Source organism: Thunnus thynnus, chromosome 16 (genome assembly GCF_963924715.1).
Source record: "Thunnus thynnus chromosome 16, fThuThy2.1, whole genome shotgun sequence".
Classification (NCBI taxonomy): Eukaryota; Metazoa; Chordata; class Actinopteri; order Scombriformes; family Scombridae; genus Thunnus; species Thunnus thynnus.
This window is the reverse complement of record NC_089532.1, coordinates 9,951,479-9,967,694: the sequence shown is the minus strand read 5'-3', so window position 1 is coordinate 9,967,694 and position 16,216 is coordinate 9,951,479. Positions and strand designations below refer to the sequence as shown.

Sequence of the window (16,216 nt, the reverse complement as noted above, 5' to 3'; positions counted from 1 at the left end):
AAAGGTCAATAAATAAACGCAACCTGTATAGTTTCAGGAGTTTATTTTAAAGTTTATTCTCTCAAAATGTATTCGATATTTCCTGTCAACATTTTTTGGATATTTTACATAGCTAGAGAGTACAAAATGCAGATTAAAAACCACGGAACAGAAAAGGCAGGTAGGAAGGAGTGGAGGAATAAACAAAGTGGATGAAGGTGACAGAGCAGGAAGTGTCAGAAGATGCAGATGAACACTTCATCTGAGTCGGTTATGGTTGATATAGTGATCAATAAAAACAAGACTGAATACATGTGATGCAAAACCATTTCGAGGTGCATGCGTGACAGAAAAATTCAACTACTGGTACTCATAGCACAGACGTGGCGTTCTGCTGGATCTGTAATACCTGTTTCGACGGCCATGAGAAGATCATTGATTTCATTGCTATTTTGTTCCTTTTGTAAAATGTAGATAATGTAGACAGAGATCATCATGATGCTACCACATTTTTCTAGAAAACTCTGAGCTGAACAGTCTCGTTAATCTTTCTACACCTGACTTCCGTAATTTCAATGAGGGCACTTGAGTTGGATTGTAGTTCAGGGACAGAACCCACAGTACAAGGCAAGACGGCAATGGTAGAGTGGGACAGATGGTGAAAATCAGAAATAAACCACAAATTAACATCTATAAATTCAGCTCCATATACTGTACATATTCTATATTCCCTGTGTGCATATATAGATTAAAATTTCTTATTCTATAACGGCTTTTTTTTTGTTGAAACTCTTTAATTTACCAAATTCTCACTTCCTTCTTTTCTTCCCGTACATTCATAGAAACAACACATTCCCTCAGCTCCATACTGCTACTGTATGATCCTCACCTTAGATAGAGAGCATGCCTGGTCCTGTTGTGTGGTTTGGAAAAGCAGTCAAGATTCATCCGACCCACAACTTGTCTTCAACTTTGTCTAGTACTGTCAAACATTTAATAATGAGCCAGGCTTGTGAAATCGGATACTTACTAACTACAAGCCAAAGTTGAAGACAAGTCAGGCAGGTCAAGCTGGTCTTGATTGAAGGTTCAAGAATATCACAATAGCACCATATCAAACTAATGTAAAACATACTTTCATGCATCTGTAGATATATACTGTATATCTATATATGTTAATGAATAGATAGGAAATTTAGGGGTTCAATACACAAGTGTTGAATATATTTCAAGTTCACAGAAATAACTACTGCTACAGTGCAGCTGAGAATATAGACTGATTGCATCTATATTCAAAACTGACTGATTGAGGTGTCACATGACTGCTTGTAAGTCACAATTTAAAATCTCTTTCAAACCCTTCACAGTGCATAGAGCATTTAGTTTGCATACCTGCAATTACACTTGGTGTGTGTGTATGTGTGTGTGTGTGTGTGTGTGTGTGTGCACTGTGCAGCACTGCACTATGGTTTGCTTATCACCAAGTCTTTACACCGCATTTACAAAGCTTTTTTTTAAAGCCTGTTAAGTTCACTCCGATTCTATGAGTAGCATTTAGCGCTCCAAATTCAAACAGCACAGTATTACAGTTCACAACCATTTTGTAAGGCAGATTAATAAAAGTACTCGTAAGTACTCTTGAGTGACCCTATTTTCATTACAGGCCTTCATATTGTACATAGTTATATCAAAGCAAGCCAGACTAAAGCAAAAAAGAAACTGTAGCAAAAGTAACAAAGTGAGAAAAAAGTTTTACAAACATTCTTTGGTTGAGTGTAAAAGGAGCATTCCTGTGCTTTAATTTAATGCTTTGAATTTGGCATTTTGTTAAAAAGAACACAAAGAAAAGAAAAAAGTGGACCTTTGCAATGATACACTGGCTTAAATACAGGCAAAAGAGTGATGGCTTTAACCCTAAACTACAATATTAATGTTAATTCTCACAAAATAATATAAAAAATTCTAAAAAGCTTGCTCTGACTCATTGTACACAAATACTACTTTCTCTTTCCAGGTTGCCTTGGCAACCCCTCAGATGGCCTTCCCATCTCCTTTCACTTCTTCTTGGGAAAGGGACTGAACTTCTTCTCCTTTTCTTTCTTGTCAGTTGAGGAGGAGGGAGGTTCTTTCTTGGTAGAGCTGGTCTCAGGGGGGGCAGTTGAGGAGGGCAGGCTGCGGCCTTTGGCCCCTGAGGGCCCCGACGCCTCCTCTGCTGCCAGTGGCTGAACAGCCTTCTCCATGGCCTGGCTCCAACGCTGGAGCTCCTCCTGAAGTTAAATACAAAAACACACACTTACAAAGGGAAGTCCAGCTCCAGGGGGGCAGTGTGTGTTTTGTTCTCTTGGGCTATTTGGGTAAATGAACAAGCGAAGGTGGCCACACAATTAACACTGAAACTGAAAACAAGCTAAATCAGTAGATAAAACATTGCTGTATTTTATTATGTAAAACCTAAAGGGGACCTATTATGCTTTTCCTTATTTTCAGCCATGTATATTATGTTACAATGTCTGATGTTCATATTAAATGTGGCCAAAGTGTCAAATAATGAGGTAAACGTACGTAGAAGGAATCCCTGCTCTGAACGCTAAGTTTCCAACATTTTTTCCTACTTTCAGCCCAAGCCAACGTCAGCTCGTGACAGATTTCTTTACATGGTTATCTGCTCCACGCACAGCGCGCCAGTTCACTGCTCTGCTCCGCTAACATTATGGCATTTTTCCATTGATTTGGGGGTAGTCATGCCGAGCCATGACTCAAGTCGAGCTGACATGCTGCTAACGAAGCTCTGCTAATTCGGTGAGGAACACTTTTCATTTCCTGTAAATTCTTAACAATAAAAGTCTCCCATTATTTAGTCATTTAAAAGCTTTTAATATGAACAGGTAATGCAGGAAATGATGGGTTTTCAATGGTGGTAACTTGACACGACTCATCGGGAGGGGAGGCTTTAAAAAGACAGGAGCTAAGATTGCCTGTTAACAGACAAAGGCTGAACTGAGGGGCTGCCTAAAGGGCCAGTATAAGATAACAAAGGAGTTTTGTGAATTGTGCAAAGCTAGTCTAGTGGAGTCCCAGAATAAAAATATAGAGATGGAAATGAGCATAATAGATCCCCTTTAATGATCCCGGTAAGCTAAATCTCTGGCTAGCTGGTGGTGATTTACTGTCTTGCTCCATGACACTTCAGAAGGAAATATGAATAACCTCATTAATGTCAGCTACTTACATAAATAACCTTGCCAAGGGCAGAGATATCAAACCGAAACAGCTTATAAAAATGAAATGTAAATAATGTAAGTACTGATTGCAGCATCGCACCTTGTGACCACTGCTTTTCACAGGTTTAAAGATTATATGATTACATGCTTTTTGAGTGGCCAAGTCCGCAACATTCAGTCTCATGTGATTCACTGAAAGCTGCTAAAAGTTATTCCGTTATCTCTCGATGGTTAAAAACTCACCTCGTTTTTACACTGGAATAAATATTCACTGCCGTCTCCAAGACTGTGAGAGAAAAAGAAAAGCAAAGTTGAAACTCAGTGTGGAGGAACAAGTTGTTGGTTGTTTTATACTCCTACTTGCACCATTAGAATAAAATTTGAGGATTTTTCTGAGCTCTAACTTTGACATCTTTCTACACATTTTTAAAAGTTTGGTGTGTTTATGTTTGTTTCTGAAAGTTGCAATCTGTCAGCAGTTGTTTGCAAAGTGAGTACAAGTCATTTTCTTAAAGCAAATGTACATATGTTCTTTAAAACTGTTACTTATTTTCCACTTATAGCTTGTGGGACTACATGAAGTTGTTTACAATTTCAAATGAATTTATTTTGTTCCCTAGCTGAATTGCATTACCACTGGTTAGAGAATGGAAACAAGAGGGTACAGCTAATTAAAAAAACAAAAAGAAAAACACTTTCTTTTCCTAAATGAGACAAGTAGTAGAAATCTTAAACAAGTCCTTGAATGCTATAAGTAATATTTTTGTTTTATAGTTAACCAAGGCATATACCATAAATGATTGCCTAAATTTAACTTGTATTCCCTAAAGAATACAAGTTGTGGATGGAGGGTTTAAATATGTCCCCATCTCAATATATTTCAGAAATTTAGTGGTGAGACAATTAAAAAACCTGAGGATAGATATGATACTCACCATAGTTTGGCGATGTTCTTCTTTCTCTTGTAGTTGGCGAGGATCTCCCAGGTGGCGTTACTGAGTGACAGCGGGTTCTCGCCGTGATATGTAACTCCATGGCCAAAGCTTTTCGCATCCTTATAGGCTGAGAGTTGTCCAGGCTTCAGCACACAGTACAAGTTGTTCCATGACCTGAGTGATGAAAAGGAGGAGGAGGAGGAGGAGGGGGCAGTAAAAAGAGGACTTTAATATTGATAATTTCAGGTAGCTAATTTCTGTTAATAATGCAAAATCAATTAAATTTAATCCAAATTATGTGAGGCATAACAACAACACCACTCCATTAAGACTTAATTCAGTTCATTAAAAATAAGGAGAGCAGTTGGAGCAGAGCAGTGCTCTGTAATGATTGTAAATTGTATTTTATCAAGAGGAAACTGCCCAGATCCTCTTTAAAACAACAGTCTTGTGATACTGTAGTGTCAAAAATAAACAAACCTTTCTGGGTTGCTTGTGTGTGTACCAATGGACTTAATACTGCGCTAAACAGGATTTTTATGTTAAAAACAGAGCTGCATAATCACCTTAAAATGACAAAGTTGGCTATAATCTGCAGTAATACTGGTTATCCTGCAGCTTTAAGTTGCAGAGTAAAAATAGCCGTTTTTGGTATTACCGCCCTTTGTGTACAAAAAACACTGAAAAATACAAAATTTGAAGATAATAAGGGAGTTTTTAAAAATGTTTTTATGTTCGGCACCTGCAAATGTACAAAAGCTACATACTGATGTCATCACTCTTTTTGTACTATCCACATCTCTAGTCATTCAAATTACATGCACTTGAAGAGTGCAATTTGTAAGTTTTGAATGTAAGATTTCCTGTTCGTACATGAGTAAGTCCATGATTAATACTATACTAAGGACATTGCTTGAAGGGCTTGCTACTGTAAGTGTATGTTAACTATAACTAAAGTTTGTGGCGTTATATTTTTATTTACAGCAGGTAAATTTGTACATAACTAGTGCAAAATCAGATTTACTTAAATTACCTGCACCACAACACCTGCCATCTTTTAAAAGTCATGTATAATTTAATTTTTGCTGTGCATTTTAGAGCTGAAACAATTAGTAGATCAATCGTCAGCAATCTAACCGGCAACCATTTTGATAAGGAAGTAATTTTTCTGTAAAAATGCCAAACATCCTTATTATAGTAAATTATTGTGGTCAGATTAAAAAAGGAAGTTGTGAAGCTTTAGGAAGATGTGATGGGCATTTTAACTATTTTATGATGTTTTATAGCCAATCAATTAATCAATAAAATAATCAACAAATTAAATAATGTTGAATATAATTGTGAATTGCAGCCCTGATTCACTACATGTAGATTTCTAGATGTATTTTTCCCACCATTCTTACCAGTAGGACTTTACTTGAGTTGTTTAATCCATCACAAAGTTGTCACATTATTGTTTAGGTGAATACAGTATTAGTGCACAATATATAAGACAACTTAAAAAGTAATGAAAAAACTAATGCTTGATGTTCACCATGATGAATGATACTACCTAAGCAAGTTTCATGGGTATGTTAATAGATTTTTTCAAAGATACAGAAATTAATTGAAACAAATGAATGTCTGGCATGTAGTAATTATAGTAATTGATAGGTAGTAATTGGGATAAAACAAGCAAAACCACTGATTTAAGTAAGTACTGATTCAATCTATTATCTACCTATTTGAAGCCTTCTTCCCTGAGCCCTCCACATCTTGTTTGCGGGACAGCGTGCCCTCCTGCAACACAGTCTGGACTTTGAGGGGCTCCACGGGCATTGTGGCAGCTCTCTCTGATTCCTTCGGGGTCACTACTGAGATGGAGGGCTCCAGCTCCAGAGAACCACTCCCTTTCATCTCTGACTCTATGGGCACTGTGGAGTCACCCGCCGTCCCCTCCAACAGACCTGAACTGGGCTCAACTGCACCAGAACCAGACTGGAGGAGAAAAAGACACACAAAAACAGAACGAGAGAGAGGAAAAATGATAAGATTCATCAACAAATTAACCTGCACATTAAGAAAGGAAAGTGTGCCCTTGATTTATGGTGCCATGATTACTTTAAAAAGTGCTCAAAGTCAGGCACGTCCTGGTAACCTTCTGGTTAAGACACATGCCATATAACCGCAACATCCACGGTTCAAATCAGGCTGCGGATCCTTGTTACCCCCCCATCACTCTCTCCCTTCAATTCCTGTCATCTCTCCACTGTCCCTATTGTAAAGGCATTAAATGCCCCAAAAACGTATTAAAAAAAGTACTCAAAGTCAGTCCTATACCGAGTCAAATGTTTGTTTTAAAGTAAGAAAGTCAAGGAGCTCTTTTAAATGCAAGAGTCAGTAAGAAAATAGCAGAGAGGAATTTTCATTTTTCACCAATTCTAGTAGGCTGAAACTGAGAGGTCACACCTGATTAAGTACAGAGGACACAGATCTGAGCCGGTGTAGTTACTAACCAAAGTCTGTTCTTCGACAGTGTAGAGCTGTGAAGATTCTTCTACAAAGCCGGTGTCTTCTTTCCTGGAGGGAAGAAGGCAACATGGGGTGCGCATGTGAGACCTTTGACAGTAGCGGTCGGAAAAACGTGTGTGTACAGAGACTGAGAACTTTGGCAATTCTGTTTGCATGGATGTGTGTACCTGCTTTCCTGATCTGAGCGCTTCTCCTGTTCATCTTTAACAAACTGCTCCATCTCCTGTTGCTGTTTCCTCAGCTCCAACAACTCCAGCTGCAGCACAGAACAGAACTTGAAATCAGTAACCATCATTTGCTGCAATTTAGCAACATAATTAGACTCATAACTGCAATCATATTCAGCGCTCATTAATAAATATGTTGTTAAAAGTTGTTTTTCCCCAATTCATCTGTTACAAGACCTTAGTTTTCAATCCTGTAATCAAATTACCGTAAACCACCTTTTAGATTTTTTCCGTACCGTAGTGAGGCGCTCCAGTGCAGAGAAGCGCTCTTCCCAAGTGGCGGTGGATTTTTCAAAGGCCTCGTGCCTCTTGAGGAGTTTCTCAACCTCGTCCACAGTGTGGCCCAGGTCTCTGCTGGTCACATAAGGCTCCTGAGCTATTAGCCAGGCCTCCGCCACAGAGGCATCCCGTGCAAACTGACACACCTCCAGCACTGGGAGCAAAGAAGATAGGAGTTATTATGAGGGTTTTTTTTTTATCTTGCAGTAACACAATTTTAAAAGAACCTTCAAGTTTTCATAAATATTAATTATGGACATTATTTTAAAAAACTGAGAATTTGCATTGTTTATAATCTGTTCACGGTCACATTAATAGGGACACTGCTTCCATTTGGGGCCAAATGCTGGTCCTTACAAGGTTACTCAATAAACATTAAGGTCAAAGACTTGGTTTTAAGGTAGATTACATTAAGATTAGCATTTGGGGCTGGGGAATTCATTATGTGACAATGTTGGATAGTGAGGACATTTTTATAGGACATTGTTAGAACGTTAGGACAATTTTAGAAAGGATAGACAAAGGGAGGACGTTTTGTTTGAAAGTAAGGACACAAAGCGTAGACACTTTTGGAAACGGAGGGCATGTTATGGAAAGGGAAGACATTTTTAGAAAGCAAGGACATTTTTGGAAAGGGAGGACATGATTGATAAAGGAGGATATGTTTTGGACACTGACAACATGTTTAGAAGATGAGAACATGTTAAAATGAGAATATTTTCACAAAGCGAGGACTATGTTTTGGAAAAGTGACCACATGTTTAGATGATGAGGACATTCTGTGGAAAATGAGGATATTTTTAGAAATATATCAATCAGCTTTGTCTGTGGTGGCCCATCTTGTATTAAACTTGCAGTATTTCCTCCAGAAGTTTATAAAAACAGAAATGCATATTGAAAACATTCAAAAGTCAAGCTATAATTCCAAAGCCGACGTGGGGGGAATCAGACACACTATCGGGGAACATCCTTGTTTTCGTCTCAGGCTATTTTTAAAACTGTTTGCAAAAAAAAAAGATTCTTTCTGAGTGTTTTGATGAACGAAAGCCAAGGTGCTCTTTCATGTACAAAAACATTTATGAGCTTTCACAGCAGTTAGTCTTCAGGCTTTTAGCATTTGAGTATAAATTCGTGAAAACAAGGTAAAAGGAATTATGTATGCCCAATATTTGTTTCTAGGTTGGAGTGTGAGGTTGGAGGTTAAAGTAGATCTACTCACAGAGTCTGAGCCAGTCCCATCTGTCATCCCACTTGAACATCATCTCCTTCCTTTTCTCCATCAGCTGCACCATCTTCTCTTTGATCTGACACAAATGGTTATACAGTTGCAGTTACATATCAGCATTATTAAACATCTCTGCCCCAAGACTGGCTATTATTCTTCAAAGAATTAGTATTGTGAAGTAATTAACCACACGTAAATTGAGGTCGGGGTCAATTGCTCATTTAAATTCTTTTGGCTTTTCCATTTCTAATTAGTGTTTGCTTTATAGTCTCCCTGATGAGTGTTAGATGAGTGGAATTTTTTTCTTTCGTGACAATCCAATTGGTTCCATTGTGCCAGACAAGAACAATCACTCCCAGAAAAGTAATTAAATCTGATGAAAGCAGCAATTTGAGGCCCATCTGAGGATGAAAAGAAGCTGTCTTTGCTGCGGAAGCCTCACCTCAGCAGAGTCTCGGTGCTTGCGTGTCAGCAGGGCCTTGCCGAGGTCTATGCAGTCAGTGAATTTGGCTCCCCTGGCCTCAATCTCTGAGCGGATCCCCTGATGATACTTCTGCAGGAGCTCCACGGATGAGACATCCCTAATGCAGATGAGGGAAGGATGTAAAGTGCTAACAGGTAATGTATGAAGTTTATCTACCTCTGTTGGTAAAGACTGGAATTGCAACAGTAATGACCAGGCAGGTCGTCCTTTATCTAATACGGAAATACTGAAGTCATACTATATGTCTTTATACTGGCCTAATAAATAAATAATATTCTACAACTAAAAATATTTTATTACATAATTATATTTTCTATTTACTGCTTTTGATCACATTGCTCTTTATGGTGAATTATAATTTTTTTCTGGAATGAGACATCAAAATTTCACTTATTGTACCTCTAATAACCAGTATGTACTTCCTCTCACTCTAACTTAACAGTATATATATTGAAAGATCTTATTCTTATTTATTAATATATTTGAGCCTACATCTTATTACTAGGCTTAATAGTTCTTCTGTATCCACCTTCCATCAAAAATGAAAAATACATGAATCTATACATACATAAACACTCCAAGTAAAAGCTGATCTGAAGTCTGATTTTTCTCCTTCTTTACCACAAATTGTCTAAATTTTTGTTTGTTTAAATTGATGTGAATAAAAAGTGAAATTCAAAAACTCAAAGGACAATGTTTCAGGTTTGTTTTAGTCTTAATTAGATTTCCCTTTGGAAAAAAGAAATGCAACCTCTTGCAGTTTGGAAATAGCAGTAATCAATGGATCACCTGGGCTTCTCCTGAGTCTCAATCTGCTGGATGATGCTCTCCATCCAGGCCATCAGGTCTCGGACCATTGTGAAGAAGCGGAACTTCTCCGCTGTGTCGACTAGTTGCGCCCTACGGCCGTCGCAGGCATCCAGCAGGCCCTTCCAGGCTTCCAACACCTGTCTCTCTGTGACCTGGATGGCTTCTGCCTGGTCCCCTGCGTACTGGGCGTGAAGGCGTGTAGCTGTTTCCTGAAACTGTTGAACCTGGAGGAAAGAGAAACAGGAGTCAGATCATAAGATGCGTGTGACTGGGAGAAAACAAATATTTCTCTCACTTATGGCTTCTCACCCTTTGAAAAAACTTTTCACAGTTGCCCAAATATTGCAGCACTCTTTACCCCCCTCTAGATATGAATCATCAAAGTTTGCCTCTTGGCTGCTGACTACTGTGTTCCCTCAAAGTAAAAGGGCCAATCCCGTGCTGTACCTGTTTGCCTAAACTAGTGATGTCTCTTTCAAAGGCGGCGTGCATTCTGTGGAAAGACTCGGCTTTGCTGAAGTCCTCTCCCACATCCTCAGGCAGCTCTTTCTGCTTGTCGTGGATCTGAGCCACCAGCTCCTTCCCATCATCAAAGTACCTTAGAGAAAAGAGACAGAGATCTCAGTCTCTTTGGCTCTGTGTGTGTATCATCATCATCACATGTATCATCCTACTCATTGTAATCGATGTAACATTATCATGTTCTAATTGAATTCTTTGACTTTGTTATTGCATCCAGATGTATTCTGGTTTGATGTCATCAATATAATTCTCATTTATTTGGACACTTATGCTCCATTAGAGGATTAGACATGAAACCTTAAACCTTTAAGCTCACGGTCTGGTACATCAATACCATTTTCCTTACTTGAGAAGTTCATAAGATGCCGTGAGGAGCTGAGTGCGAGTGTCAATCAGCTCGAGCAGATCGGCCCAGCTGTCATTGATGGCGTCTTTCCACTCTGCCATGGTGGCTGCCTCAGTGTGGCCGGCTTCAATCAGCTCATCTATCGTCAGGTTGACCATGTCCACTCGCTCCTGACCCACCATCCCCGTCTCCCGGGCAAAATCTCTGAACTTATCCCTCAGAAGCTGTGCCAAATTGGAGGGGAAAAGATAGAGATTATTTAGAATTAGAATCAGATCTTGCAGTTTTTGTATGGAAGTTGGAATAAAAATGTGCGAGTTGGCAGCAAGACAAGACTATTTTGAGTTAAATACCCAAAAAATCATGTAATGTGATATCTGTGAACTGCAAACGTGTGCCTAAGTGTTCACTAAACCAGACAGTCTGTGATCACTTTGCAACAAAAACAGCAAAACAGAGCTGTGAACAGAGCGCTCATTTATTGTTGTTCAAGCAACACTTTCACTGTTAAGCTTAGATTTTTTTATTTCTCATAAAAGTAGATAAAAGTTCTAGTGAACGTACCTGACAACAAAATTTTGTTTTGGAGGATAATTATCTAAAACAACTCCACCTCCAAAATTAGATTGATAAAATGAGTTTAAATAAACATCATGCCACATGCAGCTTCATTGGAATTTGAACACGTCTGCAGTCCAGTATGTGCTACACTGCTTCCTATCATTTTTCAGTGCATGTGTGTGAATGTCTTTGTGTGTTTAATACTACCGTGACGTGGTCCAGGTCCTGACCCATCTCCTGAGAGGAGGCCATTACGTCTTTCTCTTCGATCCAGTGCTCCAGGTCCTCCACCTCTCGGCTCAGCAGGAAGTGATGGTAAGTGTGGTCCAGCTTCTTCCTGCGGTCCTCCGCCAACTCCCTCAGTCCCGCGTACTGCTTATCCACCTGGCCCTGTCGTCTGATGATCTCCTCACTGCAGACAAGGTAAAGGGGGAGGATGGATGGAAATAAGGTGCAGGGAGGATGGAGGAAATGAGAAAGAGATTGGATTTAGGTTTACTCGAGATGAGGCGGGTGATTATGACAGGTATGATCACACTTTACATGCTTATCATTCTTATCACTCTAAACCACAGCTGACTGGGACAACATGAGTGAATTAGCATCTTTACAAAGATGTAATTTTTTCAGTGTGTACATCAAATTATCAAGGCACAGACCCATCAGGATGGTCTTCTGCAAACATTTTCTGTGCACGGTCTGCCAGAGCCTGGATGGAGTCAGCGTAGTCATCCACTGCTTGCTTAAGAATCATGTGACGCTTCAGAATCAGCATGGCACTTTGCTCATCCTGGAGACAAAGAAGAAGAGAATGAGTCATAATCAGGAGAAGGAGAAACGAAATGATGTGATAATGGTACACATCAAAGCGGAGGAAAATACTCCACATGAGCTCTCAATAGAGGGTGCCACTTATGAAAAGCGTGTCACCTTAATTGAAGAAAAACATAGCCATGTAATCATGTTAATGCATGCAGCGCCACTTGTTATTTGCACATGATATGCCTTGTTTTGAATTAGATCTATTATTCAGACATCTGCAGCCACTAATCAGCGTGCTTCCTCTGCTCCTCACCTTGGCCTTTTCATCAGCGATCATGTAAAGCTCCTGCTCTCCTATCCAGGCTTCAGCCTCGTCCGCGTCATTGTAGTACTGCTGGGCCAAGTTGGAGCCGTTCAGCCTCTCCCTGCGCTTGGCCATCTCGTCCTGCAGCCGGGCCCACGCGTCCTCCAGCTCCTTCAGCTGCTCCGTGATTCGGTCTGCCTCAGGTCTGCCTTCGGCGCTGGCAGCAGCCGCCATCCTCCTTCCTCGCTCTAGTACTTCGTCGACGCGAGGCTGGTGGCCCTCGATTTCCCTCTGCAGAGTCTGATGGACAGAAAAGGAGACGGTGAGTGTGGATCATATAAAAGTGTTCAAGTGACACCAAACTTTTACACATATTCTGACAACTTCTGCAGAATTTTGTGATATACGGAAACATAAATAGTATTTGTGTCTTGTAAGGTAATTGTAACATGTTGTATATGTTTTTACTTTTATTGATATAGATGCAGCTTTAAATCAGTTTACTCAGCAGTATATGGTATTTCCACAGAGATAAAAGTTTAGTTAGAGCTGAAATGTCAATTAATGTATCTACAGAGAAATAATAGGACACTATTTTGATAATCAATTAATTATTTCGGTAAGTTTTCAAGCAAAAATTGCAAACAAATGCTGAACACTTTCTATTTCCAGCTTCTCAGATGTGTGGATTTACTTTTCTTTCTCATATTTTATTGTTTTTATTTTTGGGTTTTTGACTGTAAGTAATAGATGTTACTTTAGGCTTCAGGAAATACATTTTCCGACATTTTTTAGACCAAATGATTAATCAATTATTCAAGAAAATACTTTATTACTACTACTATTTGCAGCCCTAAAAGTGGTGATTTCTTTTTTTTCTACAGACAAATCAGTTACCTGGTTCTTCTTCAACAGCATTTGCACAGTCTGAAGATTGTTCCCATGCTCTTGTGACATTGCCAGGGGCATCCTCTCCTCAATCCAGAGCTGACAGTAAGAGACGGAGGAATAAGAAAAAGCAGAAACAAGAGATTATGGTGATGAAGAGAGAAAATTGTAAAGACTGGTTTCTGTTGAGGAAATAGATTCATAGATCTCTGATGAACACAGAGTATAGAAAATGTAAAGACCATCTTTCTCATACTGAAATGTACCCCTTTATAAAATGTCTCAGATTTCTCAAACAGTAAAAATCCTTCTTTAAGCTGCATCCTCCACCTGACTGAAGTGGATTTAGGCAGTGAAACCAATAAGGGATTAAAGCTTTTCCCTGATTCACCTGGAGAGTCAATTTCATGGAAAAAGCTGGTAGTCTTACTATCTTGAATACTAAGTGTACATACTGTAATTGAAAACTTAATTTCCAAATGAATAAGTTATGGTTTTGTGGGGTGGGGGGGGGGGGTGGGGGGGGGGGGACATCCCTTGAAGCTAAGGCTTCAATATTTCTAGTCTCAAAAGGTGTTTCTGGCTGTCATTCAAAAACCAGTATTCATCCAGCTACCCTCCTTTTAAACCTAACGCTCTTTGTTCTAATTCTGTGCCATCAATCATTCAATATGGGACTTTCAACACTTGAATTTTGCTCAGAAATTGGATCTATGCTTACAAGCTCATCAGCCAAGTCTCTGTAGAACTGATGGACAGACTTGGCGGCCTCTAGCTTGCCCTTGCGCTGGGCCAGTGGCGTGAGGAGCTGCTGGAACTCCTGTTGCAGGACCTGCTGCTCAGCCTCCAGCTCCGGCTGGTCCTCTCTGCCTCCGCCGTGCTTCCTGACGGCCTCCTGGAGTTCCTCCAACTCCCGCGCTCGGTCACGTACCTGGTTCTCTGTCATCTGGCACAGGGAGACGTGATTAGAGAAAAAGATGAATAGCCTTTCAAGAGTTTAATCAGGCTGTAGTGGAGGGTAAATCCACCGAAAGTTAGTTTGTCTTTCCATTTATGTTTTCAGCTAGGAAAGTTTTATCAATGCAACACTGATTGCAACATATTTTAATATCACTTGTGGTGTTCTAGTTTTTCATAACAGTAAATGCAATGTTTTATTTTACATTTAGATTCATAAGATTTTTGGTTATGTTTAAATGCCAGCAGTATACACAAAAGACAGGTGCTCACATATTCAAAGCTAATCCTGAGAAAGCACATTTTGTGAGAAGCAGCCACTGATACTATAATATATGAACTCCCATGGTGGGATTTACCTAAGTGTGATTTAAGAAGTGCTTATAACCAAAAAAACTGCAGACACAAAAAGCATACAAATCTAAAGAATATCCAGTATATGCTCCAGAGATGCAGACCTGATGCTTTTTGAGCAGGATGTTGGCATTAGTCAGGTCTTTGACTTCCTCGTCTCCGCTCTGTAGCTGCTGCTGCAGCCCACTCAGCCACTTCTTCATGTCTGCCAGGCTCTGGTCGAAAAGCTCGGAGCGGTTGGCGTCAAACAGCAGCCGAGCCTTCTCCTGGGTGGTGGTCTCCAGCATCTCCCACAGCTCGTGGAGTTTGGCCAGACGTTCCTTCACGATGGGCTCAAACTCGGGCTTGGACTCCATGAGCTCGTGGCCCTCCTGTATCCACGAGAACACAGAGAAGTGAGGAGGAACTCAGTTAAAGTGTGTGTAAAGGTAAATATTTCATTACCTTCACAAAACACTAGTTTACAATTTGTGCCATCGTGTTTTATATAACTGAGATAACAAAACCCTTGACTTAATAAATACTTAAAGGCCCTCTTTCTTTCTTTTCCCTACCCATCTATTTTATACATGAACAGAAAACAATCTGCCAAAGTTCGAACAGTTTCGGTTATTTCACATGAGAGATTTATGTACTTGTGTTTTTGTCTGTGATCATCTCACTGGCTTGAACTGGTCAGGCTAAGTTGGAAAAAGGTGATGTCACATGTTTCTGTGCACCAATCAGTATTTAGCAACAGTTGAATCTAAATCTAATGACAGTTATGAGGTTGTTTGCTGATGTCGCTGGGCCAATCAAATCTGATCAAACGACACAGTCCTCATGAAGCAGATTAGTAAGTTTTCAAAACTTTAACTTTGATTGTTGCTTGTTTAGTCATGAATATTTAAAGTTATCAAGAAAAACATACTGTATAATTCAGATTTAACTCAGGCTCTTCAAAAGGTGTCTGGTAAGTAAATAATATTAACAATATCTGTAAAATGAACACTGAACAACATAAATATAAATATATATGTATAAATGACAAACAGGCACGTACTGTACACAGACTTACTGACCTGGTCTACTTTGTTGAGCCAGTCCTTGTTGGAGGCCAGCTCAGCCATAAAGGCCTGATGTTTCAGCCACTTGCTGTGGAGGTTCCTGGCCTCATCGTACGACGTGTCCTGAGCGGTCAGCATCTTCTCGTTGATCCACAGAGTCAGCTGAAGCATGGAGAGGAGAAGTGAATATTAACGGATTAGCAAACAAGATTCAAATCATGGTCTCCGTGTGGGGAAAGTGAACAACTAATATCCGTGCAAGCACAGTTACAAAACTTGGGAAAGTCATGGAAACGTCAACTTTTTAAGTTTCTGCAGAGGTGACTTTTTGTGAGGATTTACTTCTTTATCTTTTGAAAACAGAGCTAATTTACCAATTATTCAAATGGGACCCCTATCACAAATACTGTAGGGAGGATACAAATTTAGTCTAAGAAGATCTAATGAAGTGCAGCTGCGGTATAATAAACAAAGCAGAGTGTGTTTGGCAAATTGACAACAATAATCAAGAGATAAAAAAAAAAGAAAAATTACTGGGATGTTGAGTTTCAGTGAATTAATAATTAAGCTAATAATTAATGTACTAATTGATGTTACACAATGATTACATGAGCAGCAAACTGACGGTGAACTCACATCTTGAGTGTTTTGAAGGAAGTGCTGCAGGTCGCGGTTATCGCTGAGTTTTTCCGACACCTCCTGGGCTCTTCTTTTATTTTTGTCATGCCTGAAGGTCGAAAACAAAAAACAAGCAAATACATTTAAAAAAAAAAAAAAAACACACACACAACGTCCAACTGAGTAT

The 16,216-nt window shown here is 39.6% G+C and overlaps 1 protein-coding gene across 2 annotated transcripts in view; it reads right to left on the bottom strand.

Annotated features, from left to right (window-relative positions):
- Positions 1 to 26: 26 nt before the first annotated feature.
- The window catches only part of sptb (spectrin, beta, erythrocytic), a 44,667-nt gene continuing 28,477 nt past the window's right edge, over positions 27 to 16,216 (bottom strand). For both annotated transcript variants that reach the window (XM_067613636.1, XM_067613635.1), the window contains 20 exons: positions 16,048 to 16,138; positions 15,427 to 15,573; positions 14,470 to 14,736; positions 13,776 to 14,000; positions 13,064 to 13,153; positions 12,176 to 12,466; positions 11,760 to 11,890; positions 11,308 to 11,512; positions 10,540 to 10,763; positions 10,119 to 10,269; positions 9,651 to 9,895; positions 8,820 to 8,958; positions 8,372 to 8,456; positions 7,110 to 7,306; positions 6,814 to 6,902; positions 6,631 to 6,694; positions 5,856 to 6,112; positions 4,136 to 4,309; positions 3,444 to 3,486; positions 27 to 2,246 (listed from right to left, as the gene is read on the bottom strand). In XM_067613636.1, the coding sequence (XP_067469737.1) occupies positions 2,034 to 2,246; positions 3,444 to 3,486; positions 4,136 to 4,309; positions 5,856 to 6,112; positions 6,631 to 6,694; positions 6,814 to 6,902; positions 7,110 to 7,306; positions 8,372 to 8,456; positions 8,820 to 8,958; positions 9,651 to 9,895; positions 10,119 to 10,269; positions 10,540 to 10,763; positions 11,308 to 11,512; positions 11,760 to 11,890; positions 12,176 to 12,466; positions 13,064 to 13,153; positions 13,776 to 14,000; positions 14,470 to 14,736; positions 15,427 to 15,573; positions 16,048 to 16,138 (3,328 nt within the window). In that variant the 3' untranslated portion in view covers positions 27 to 2,033. The remainder of the gene's footprint in view (positions 2,247 to 3,443; positions 3,487 to 4,135; positions 4,310 to 5,855; positions 6,113 to 6,630; positions 6,695 to 6,813; positions 6,903 to 7,109; positions 7,307 to 8,371; positions 8,457 to 8,819; positions 8,959 to 9,650; positions 9,896 to 10,118; positions 10,270 to 10,539; positions 10,764 to 11,307; positions 11,513 to 11,759; positions 11,891 to 12,175; positions 12,467 to 13,063; positions 13,154 to 13,775; positions 14,001 to 14,469; positions 14,737 to 15,426; positions 15,574 to 16,047; positions 16,139 to 16,216) is intronic.